Here is a 10,092-nt window from a genome sequence, read left to right as displayed (position 1 = left end):
CTGCATGAGAGATTCTATTTATAATTTTTAAAATTTTTTAAAGTTTTTTTTTTATTTATTTGTCAGAGAGAGAGAGCACAAGCAGGGGGAGCAGCAGGCAGAGGGAGAAGCAGGCTCCCCGCTGAGCAGAGAGCCTGATGTGGGACTCGATCCCAGGACCCTAGGATCATGACCTGAGCCAAAGGCAGATGCTTACTGACTGAGCCAGCCAGGCATCACTGCATGAGAGACTTTAAACATCAGTCCACTATAGGCATAAATCAGGCCAGTGTTTCCCAAAGTTTGGTAGCTATCCTTGATTTAGGAGCATGCAATTATTTTAAGCAGCTGGTGATGATGAATATTTAAATATAAATGTTTTATTTGTAATAGAATAAATATATCTGGCACACAGAATCCATGATTTCAAGGGTATTTTTGGCGTGGGATGCTATTCAGTAGGTATTTAAGTTTGAAATGTGTGCTGTTTAAAGAAAAGTTTTAAGTAAATAATAGTATTTGGTGGTGTATGGACATAGCAAAAGCAGTTAAGGTGGCTGTAATGGCTTGAACAGTGATCCCCAAAAAGATGTATCTTAACCCCTGGAACCTGGGAATGTGACCTTATTTGGAAATAGGGTCTTTGCTGATATAACTAAGGATCTCAAGGCAAGATTATCCTGGATTTAGGGTGGACCCTAAATCCAAGGACTATTGTCCTGATAAGAGACAGAAGGAGAAAGACACACAGAGGGGAGAAGGACACATGCTGTTGATGGAGGCAGAGACTGGAGCTATACAGCCACAAGCCAAAAAATGCCACGGATTGCAAGCAGGCACAGAAGCTAGGAGAGAGGCATGGACAGGAATGTCTCTCAGAGCCTCTAGAAGGAACCAACCCTGCCAACAGCTTGGGACTTCTGGCTTCCAGGACTGTGAAAAAATAAATTTCTGTTGTTCTAAGCCAAGAAGTTTGTAGTAGGGATGCCTGGGTGGCTCAGTTGGTTAAGCATCTACCTTCAGCTCAGGTCATAATCTCATGACATGATCAAGGCCCACATCGGGCTCCCTGCTTAGTGGGGAGCTTGCTTCTCCCTCTCCTCCCTCTCCTCCTGGCTCATGCTCTCTCTTGCTATCTCTGTCTCTGTCTCTCAAATAAATAAATAAAATCTTAAAAAAAAAAAAAAGAAGTTTAGGGGTGCCTGGGTGGCTCAGTCGGTTGGGTGTCTGCCTTTGGCTGGGGTTGTGATCTCAGGATCCTGGAATGGAGCCCTGCATCAGGCTCCCTGCTCAGCGGGGAGCCTGCTTCTCCCTCTCCTTCTCCCTCCCTTCTGCTCATGCTCTCTCTCTCAAATAAATAAAATCTTTAAAAATAAATAAATACAGGGCGCCTGGGTGGCTCAGTCGTTAAGCGTCTGCCTTCGGCTCAGGTCATGATCCCAGGGTCCTGGGATCGAGTCCCACATCGGGCTCCCTGCTCAGCGGGAAGCCTGCTTCTCCCTCTCCCACTCCCCCTGCTTGTGTTCCTGCTCTCATGGTCTCTGTCAAATAAATAAAGTCTTTAAAAATAATAATAATAAATAAATAAATACATAGAAAGAAAGAAAGAAAGAAAGAAAGAAAGAAAGAAAGAAAGAAAGAAAGAAAGAAAGAAAGAAAGAAAGAAAGAAAGAAAGAAAGAAAGAAAGAAAGAAAAAGAAAGAAAGAACGAACGGGAAAGAAAAAGTAAGTTTGTAGTAATTTGTTATGGCAGTCCTAGGAGACTGATACAATGCGGGGCAGGGAGGGGGGAGTTGGGGAGGCTGAAATTTGGGAAACACTGAATTAGGCACCCAGCCATGATGGGGGTGAGAGGGTTTAGCTCTGTGATAAACTGAGTGACTGAGTCACCAACACCCTCATCTGATCTTAACCCCCCAGAGTCCAGCATTTTCACTCAATACAATAGCTGTTTTAAAAGCTTTTAAAAAAAATCTAATAACATTTAAATTGAGTAACTATTTTATGCACTTCTTTTCTAGTAAAATTAAATTTCATTTCCCTGTGCCTGGATCACCGTCATGACCTCAGGTTCATAAACTAACTCTTGGGAAGGGTTGAGCTCCTCTTGTCTCCCCATTTTACGGATGAAAAAACTAAGGCGCAGATGGAGGAGGTGTCTCCAAGCTTTTAGGAGAGACTAAATGATACAGTACTGCATTTATTCTTCCCCATCTCCAGCAAATACTCCCAGGACCGCTTTTTCCCAGACCCAGAGCAAGAGTCCGCGCCTGTCGCCTGGCGGCCGGACGGGGAGAAGGGCGCAGGGGTTCGGGAGCGGACGCGCTGCAGAGGCCGCCAGTGGCCGGATGGGGGAGCGCGAGAGCTCCGCGAGGGGTGGGGCTCGCGGGCGGCGCGCATGCGTCCGAAGGGACGCAGCGGTTTCTTCCGAGCGAAGGGCAAGACGGTGGCCGAGAGGACACGGGGCAGCGGACGGTGGCCGACGAGGTCGGGCATGGAGCATCTGGAGTGCTGCGCGAGGCTCCTCCGGGGGACGCTGGTGCGAGCGGCCGTGCGGCGCTACCTGCCCTGGGCGCTGGCGGCCTCCATGATGGCGGGCTCCCTCCTCAAGGAGCTCTCCCCGCTGCCCGAGAGCTACCTCAGCAACAAGCGCAACGTCCTCAACGTGTGAGTGCGCCCCGGGTCCTCCCCTGTCCCCGCCATGGCCGACCCGCCGTCGCCTCGTCCTGAGAGCCGGGGCTTAGCAGCCCTGATGGACGAGTCGTCGGACGGGGAGGCTCTCCTCATTGTGACAGCTGCGTCTGCACGCGTGTCGCGACCGAGGGACCCCCGAGTGGCTATGTCACTAGCAGTTGATGTTCGCACGCCCAGACGAGCCGGCTTGAGTTGACGGGGCAGGGAGTGACGGGCAGGGCGCGCGGGGGGCGGGGGGGGGTATGGGGTGGGATGGGGCGTTGAATTAGCCTCTGTCGCTGCGCCCCCCACCTCCCCTTGGAGTTAGGAGTCGGCCCCGGACCTGCTTGGGAGATGCCGCCTCCCTCCTGCCTGCCTGCCAGACCCCGCGCTGAGTCTGACCCCTGACCCATCTCAGCCCCAAACCCCGGCTTGTGACACTCCCATCACCACCTGTGCCTTCTCCTCCTGACCCCCGAACCTGTGCGAGCCTTGCCCCAGCCTGTGATGGAACCCCCGCTCCGAGATAGTCCCTGAGGAGCGGAATCCTCCAGCCTCTGACCTTTATCCTGGATCTCCTTGGACCTTCTCAGCCACTCAAAGTTCATGGAGGTGGCCCAAGAAAGCAAGCCCAGTTGGGCTCTTTGAGACATCTCCCTAACTCCACCCACTCACGCCTTTTTTATTTTTTTAACTCCTGGATTTCAAGGGTTTTGCACAAAAACACTTGCAGTAGTAAAGTAGTAAAGTTTTATCTGGAAGATAAAACTTCTCCCTTGAAGTGAGCTTAGATTCTTTAGAATTACAGTGTCCGCAGCATCTCCCAAAAGTCAGCCCAACTTTGGCTATCGACTTAAAACCCTGGTTTCTCTCCCCAGCAGTTTTGTCAAATGCCTGACAGGTCTTGGCTCTGGCAAGATCCTTGCATATCAGTCCCAGGGAAGATGTGAGTGACAGGCTCTTGGGTGGTGTCTGAGTAGCCTTTGGAACCCAGGAAAAAGTTGTCCTGTGCTTGGCCCCCCTTCCTTCCTCACCCACCCGTGATGGCTGGGCTAAGAATAGATGATGATGAGTATGGTTGTAGCCCCAAGTCTCTTGCATGTGTGTTTCCTGTGGCTGGTCCCCAGGTCACCCACCTTTGATGAGCGAGGGGAGGCAGACAGGCAGCTGCTGCTTTATCTGGCCTGGGTGAGCTGGGATCCAAGCAGCCTGGCACACAAGTCCCTGTTGTTTGTGGGTAACCATGACCATGGATTCTGACATTTTGTTCCAAGCCTCTGTGCTAACTGGAGGGAACGAGTGAACCATTGGCCCTGGGAGGGATTTAAAAACTCATTTGGTCTCCTCAGCTCTATTTTATAGCTGGGGAAACTGAGGCCTAGGGACGTGTGGGAACAGGTTGAGTCAGAGTCAGGATTTGAACCCGGTCTTCTAGCTTGAACTCAAGCTCTGTTCTGAGATCATTGCTGCCATGTAGGAAAGAGCCAGGGTGTAGAAAAAACATGGGCTTTGGGGCTGGCCAAATCTTGATTTACTCTGGGCTTGCTGGTAGTGTGGTTGTGACCCTGGGCAAGTTATGGAACTTTTCTGAGCCTCACATTCTCTATAAAATGGGGCAAATGAGACCTTCTTCCCAGGGTAACCATGAGTGTTCTATGTGTCCACTTTCCCGGGCCCTGGATCACAGATTAAGATCACAGGCCCCAGATTTGAATCCCAGCTCCCCCACTTATGACCTCTACTTTGGGCATGATACTTCTGTACCTCAGTTTTCTTATCTGTCAAATGGGGATAATAACAGTACCTCCCTCACCGAGTTGTTTAAGGATTAAGGAGTTATTACATTTGGAATTTAGTAAGTGAACTTTTTATCTATAGCTTTTATCAACTTTTCTTATTTGCCCTCCCTCGAGACTCTAGAGACCCGAGTCACAACCTTGTCTCCTCCCTGTCATGTCCCCTGCCTTCACTTCCACTTTCATCTTCTGCCAGGTATTTTGTGAAACTGGCCTGGGCCTGGACCTTCTGTCTCCTCCTGCCTTTCATTGCCCTCACCACCTACCACCTGACAGGCAAGGCTGGCCTGGTCCTGCGGCGGCTGAGTACCCTGCTTGTGGGCACGGCCATCTGGTATGTCTTCACAGCTCTTTTCTCCAACATTGAACACTACACAGGCAGCTGCTACCAGTCGCCCACCCTGGAGCGGGTCAGAAAGGAGCACCAGAGTAAGCAGCAGTGCCACGGGGAAGGAGGCTTTTGGCATGGCTTTGACATCTCGGGCCACTCCTTCCTGCTGACCTTCTGCGCCCTTATGATTGTGGAGGAGATGGCCGTGCTGCATGAAGTGAAAACAGACCGGAGCCACCGTTTCCACACCCCCATCACCAGCCTGGTGGTGGCCCTGGGCTTTCTGACCTTCATCTGGGTGTGGATGTTTCTGTGCACGGCCGTTTACTTCCACAACTTGTCCCAGAAGGTGTTCGGCACCCTGTTTGGTTTGCTGAGCTGGTATGGGACCTATGGGTTTTGGTATCTGAAATATCTGAAATCCTTTTCCCCAGGACTTCCTCCCCAGAGCTGTAGTTTGAATTTGAAGCAAGACAGTTACAAGGAATAAAAGAGAAGCAAAAGGGGTGATGGCAGGACAATAGCTAATGTATTTTTTTCATTATTTTTCTTAGTTATTTGACTAAATTATTGATTCTGCTTCAGAGAGGAAGCATACCAGGAGGGTTTGGGGAGTGGTGGGCGGAGTCTGGGGAGTGAGTTTAATCCCCACCCTTCTTGTCACAAGCACCACCATTCCCAGTCGGACACATTTTGTCCCTGGCAAGACTTGACCTTAATCTGGAATGTCCCTTATGTCCCTGGAGGGCAGAGGTAAGGCTCAGTGAGAGGACAGAATCAGGAAAGCCTCTGTTGTGTGGCTGAAGGGGAGGCCAGGGCCTCAGGACCCTTCTCTGCTGCCATGATCCTCTCCCTGATCCTTGTGTCTTGTATTGTGATGGCTGTTAATGCTGTGGTTTGACCGTATATTGCCCTCTGGTCAGTTTTGCATAAGCATTTATTTCCAGCAGGGTTCTTTATAAAACAGCCAACTGCCTGAAAGACACTCTCTGCTGGTGATACTTGCTTATCCTCAGAATGTTATATATTGCAACTGACTTGTGATTAGCTACCAAAACTGGAGTGCCTCTCTGGTTGAGTGTTGGATGATATTTATGTAACGGACATTGCTAGTCTTCCGTGTATGTTGTCTATCATGTATTGGTTTCGAGCAATAAGGTTACCTTTTTTTCCTACAATTTTGAGCAAATGCTTTATTGTTTTTAATAACAACTACGGCGTTTGTTCTTTGTTGACAAAACCCCTGAGAATAACTCACAATTCAATGCTGCACTTTGGTACGTGTGTAGATAGCTTTGAGGGTTTTTTTGTTTTTGTTTGTTTTTTTAGAACACTAATTTACTTTTTATAATCCAAACTTTTGGCTTATGGTATTAAATTCCACCTCACTTCAGGGACTGTTTTCTCTATTAAGAATAAAATCCGAAAGCAGACATTTTCATGACAACTGGATGAGTCAGAGTAACTGCAAAATGCATACTTGCACTGAAACTTTCCTGACCACACATCAGTGGTTAATCTGAACAGCGTTATGATAAGTGCATTGATCTGTCTGCTCTGGCCCAAGGAATTTTTACATTTTGGATGAGATTATGATAAATCGGAGGTGAAAATGTCTTCCATTGCCTCTGATGGTAGGAAGCCAAACTGTAAAAATGTCCCTATTAAATATTGGAGTGACTTTGTCCCCACCCTCCTTCTTGTACCAACACGAAACCAAACCTGGGCCTGTTCAGCTGGCCTTGAAACTGATCTTTCTTTCCCCTACGCACACTTCCCAATGTCCAGCCCTGTCCTTCTGTGGCCTGTCACCTCCACACACAGAGGTGCCATTACAGCTCTGTGATAGGACACCCCCCCAACCCCCTGCCCCCACAGGCTACATCCTTAGGCCTTTTGTACCTGGCCCTTTGCACTTTGGATAATCATCCCAGAAGCTTCCTTGATGTTCTTCTTCTCCCCCCCAAGTTAAGCCTGATAATAGCATTAACTGACAAGCACTACACTTGACTGCCTTAACTCAAGCTTAGATTGTTAAGAGCTTGAGGCCCGGAAAATCTTCAGGGTAAATTGTCTTTTATATAAAGATGTATTTAAAATATGTAGTTGGTATCCCATCAGGCTACATGTTAATTTGTATCCATCAAAATGTAAGTTGTGCTACATTGTACCCAGAGGTGGCAGAAACACTGGTGCTGGGATTCCAGAGGTGTCACCGGGGTGCTTTGGGAGCCTTGGCAAGATGTTGCAGGCCCTGTGAGAAATTTTTTGCCCTCTGGAGTTTCCGTCTGTGAACAGGGAGTGGGAGAGGGGGTGGCATAGGTGGCTGGGGCTGGTTGAAGGGGTTGGGGTCTCTCCTGAGTTTCATGTTCAGCACCAAAAGGCAACAGGCACAAGGTGACTCCACACGTTCATTTGTCACACTTAAATCTCCAGTCATTTCTTACAGATCGGATCCAGGCTCAGCATTAAGTTAATTCTGTGGAAAGTGTCCGTGACTGACCCTTGTGTATCGAGTGGTCACCCACCACTTCCTGTTCCGTCCTAGCACCCTTGCCTTTCTCTCGGCCACATGTTCTGTATCCCCGTGTGAAACAGCCTGGTGTAACTGAGTGTGGGCTTAGGTAAACCCAAGATGTGGGTTACAGTGTTGGCACCACTACTGAGAGTCGTCTGACCTCGGGCAAGCTTCGTGTCCACATCTGGACAATGGAGGAGATGATACAGTGATGTATGTAAAACACCCCGCACCTGTGCTCAGCAGACGATAATCCCCCGTTTCCCTTTAGAACTTCTTGGCTCCTTAGGGAAGGCAGGGAAATGAGCATCTGCTTTCAAGTACCATTTGGGGTCTGGGTCTCCCATTGAAATAGTCTGGTATCATCTTCTGGAAAGTGTCTGTTGTCCCCAGGTGCTGAACAAGAGGCTTCTAAGGGCATCTGTGATCCCAGAATCCCGCCATGCTTGTTTGGCCTCTCGTTCGGAGGTTCATTCACTGACGCCCCATTTTCCATGTGCATCTGTCATCATCTGAGTAGCAGATTGTGTTTAGAGAATGGTTCTTGACAGTGTTATGCACACACAGATCCTGTGTGTAAACAAGCAAATTAAGTAAACTGGGGATAATGAAATCCCACGTTCCATGTCTCGTGTGTTCTTTTCTAAAACCCTTAAGAAAGCCCAGAACCAGGAAGGCTCAACCTACTTGAGGACAAGGGTGTAGTTCTTTTTTTTTTTTTTTTAAAGATTTTTATTTATTTATTTATTTGTGAGAGAGAATGAGAGAGAGAGAGAGCATGAGATGGGGGAGGGTCAGAGGGAGAAGCAGGCTCCCTGCTGAGCAGGGAGCCCGATGCGGGACTCGATCCAGGGACTCCAGGATCATGACCTGAGCCGAAAGCAGTCGCTTAACCAACTGAGCCACCCAGGCGCCCCAAGGGTGTAGTTCTTACTTGAGCTACTCACCATATAGGGTATTTCATGACCGTACTTACTCTTTTTGTTTCCTCCTAAATCCTACAAACTAAGTTCGGTTTATGTTCAGTCACATATTTCCTAGCTTGATTCACTCCTTCCCTCTGTGCCATAGCTGTGTCTGCGAGTCCCGAGGTCTGGATCAACCAGATTTGGGAGTTTTCCTGGCAGAAGGAGGAGAGCTGAGCTTCAGGGAAGTCCTGCTGGAGAGCAGTTAGAAAGTTCACTCCCATGAGGCCGGCTGGGAGAGTGCTCTGTGCCCTGGAGGCACACGTGAGGGCTTTCTGTGCCATTTCGTGCCCACTCATTTGTCAGCCTGACCTGCTTGGCACCGCCTGGCAGTGTCTGTCGAAAACTCCGCAGCTCCAGGATTAGAAGCTCCTCATACTGCAGAACTTCCCTGTGCACATTCCTTCACGGGCACCAAACTTCCCAAGTTCGTGCTGTGAGCCAGGAACTGATGGGGTAGGCTAAACTCCCTCCCCGCTGGTGTTTGTGGTGCAAAGTCCATGGCCTCAGAGCTTCGGGTATGTGCTGGGGTTGCGGAGGAGAGTTTGAGGCATCTGTGCGTTCAAGGAGTTGTCAGTCTTGTGGAGAGGACACAGAAGGAGCCAGCAAGCACCATCCAGTGTTCTGAGTGCTGGGGTAAGGTCAGGGCCTGGGCCCAAAGCGCAGGGGACAGCCAGCTGCCCTGGGGAGTGAGGGGGTATTTTCACAGAACATAACCAGTTAGGCAGAGAAGGGAATCCCAGGAAGTGAGAACAGGATGCACAAAGGCACAAAGATAGGCTATGGTGAGTTTTATCCAGACATCCCTTCTCAAGAAACCTACCATCCCCCCACTTGTCAAGAGCAACAGAGCATGAAGAAAGGTAGACTTAAAGAAGGACCGTCGGTGGATGTGATGGATGGGCCCTGCTGTGAGCTAGAAGTCAGGCTACCTGGCTCTGAGCTGGATTCTGCCACTGCTTGTGCTGCTTTTCCGTGTGACTTTGAATTCGTCACTCATCATCTCTGGCTCTCGATTTCCTTATCAGTAAATGACAGGAGTAGACGAGTAATCTCACCAACTCTTCTGGCCTATTCTGTTTCTCTATTCTGCTGGGTGAAGCTTCCCAAGCTGGTTATGATTCCTATTTTAGGACACAACATGAAAAAAAACTCCTACTCAGAGCTGAGGTGGCAACTGGTTTTTTAGTGAGTGACGGAGGAGCCTACCTCTGGGTGCTCTTTATCGCCACCCCCCCCCCTTTAACTCTGCATTAATATAGCCTAATGTAGCTCAGACATGATGGCAGGCGTTCACTGGATTTACTGGACGCTGGGAGCTGGGCCTCATTCCCAGAGGGATAAGCTGCAGAAGCCTTAAAAAAAAAGTCTCCACACTCAAGCCATTTTTGACAGCTATCCGGGAGAAGGGAGGTTCTGTTAAGAGAAATCCTGTGCATTGTAGTCACCTTCAGAACTTGTCCTAGAAACCCCTCATACAGTCTCTGACGAGTTTTTAAAGTTGAACACACACAGTGCAGAAAGCAGGTACTCTCATCGCTTGGGGAGACAGGAGATGGTAAATTGGGACCGCATGTTTAGAAGGTAACCTAGTAGTGTCCAGACTTAAAGTGTGCGGACCCAACGATCGCAGTCTAGGGCTGCAGGCTGTGGAAATGCTTGTGGAAGTGGGCAAACAGAAGTCGAAAGACTTTATTGCAGCTCCTTGGAATAGTGAAAAGTTGTCAAGATTTGTTTAACTGATGCCAATCAGTCTAAACGAATTATGGTAACTGTATTAGGAATATAATGCACTCACTACAAAGAATCAGTGCTGTTGTATGCAGCGTG

General features: G+C 48.9%; 1 protein-coding gene across 1 annotated transcript; it reads left to right on the top strand.

Annotated features, from left to right (window-relative positions):
• Nucleotides 1–2,392: 2,392 nt before the first annotated feature.
• Nucleotides 2,393–7,910, top strand: FITM2 (fat storage inducing transmembrane protein 2). The gene is made up of 2 exons (XM_045885800.3): nt 2,393–2,646; nt 4,645–7,910. The coding sequence occupies exons 1-2, from the start codon at nt 2,474–2,476 to the stop codon at nt 5,267–5,269; spliced, it is 798 nt and encodes a 265-aa protein (XP_045741756.2). The 5' UTR covers nt 2,393–2,473; the 3' UTR covers nt 5,270–7,910.
• The last annotated feature ends 2,182 nt before the right edge of the window (nt 7,911–10,092 follow it).

This window comes from Mirounga angustirostris, unplaced genomic scaffold, assembly GCF_029215605.1.
Source record: "Mirounga angustirostris isolate CCGP_5_RB_7025 unplaced genomic scaffold, mMirAng1.0.hap1 SCAF_10, whole genome shotgun sequence".
NCBI lineage: Eukaryota > Metazoa > Chordata > Mammalia > Carnivora > Phocidae > Mirounga > Mirounga angustirostris.
This window is presented reverse-complemented; position numbering and strand designations above follow the sequence as displayed.

What these genes read in the sequence shown, in the direction of transcription:
- FITM2 (XM_045885800.3), top strand. Translation starts at nt 2,474, where the DNA reads ATGGAGCATCTGGAGTGCTGCGCGAGGCTCCTCCGGGGGACGCTGGTG. An exon ending in AAGCGCAACGTCCTCAACGT is followed by an intron (nt 2,647 to 4,644) that starts GTGAGTGCGCCC and finishes ATCTTCTGCCAG; the next exon opens with GTATTTTGTGAAACTGGCCT.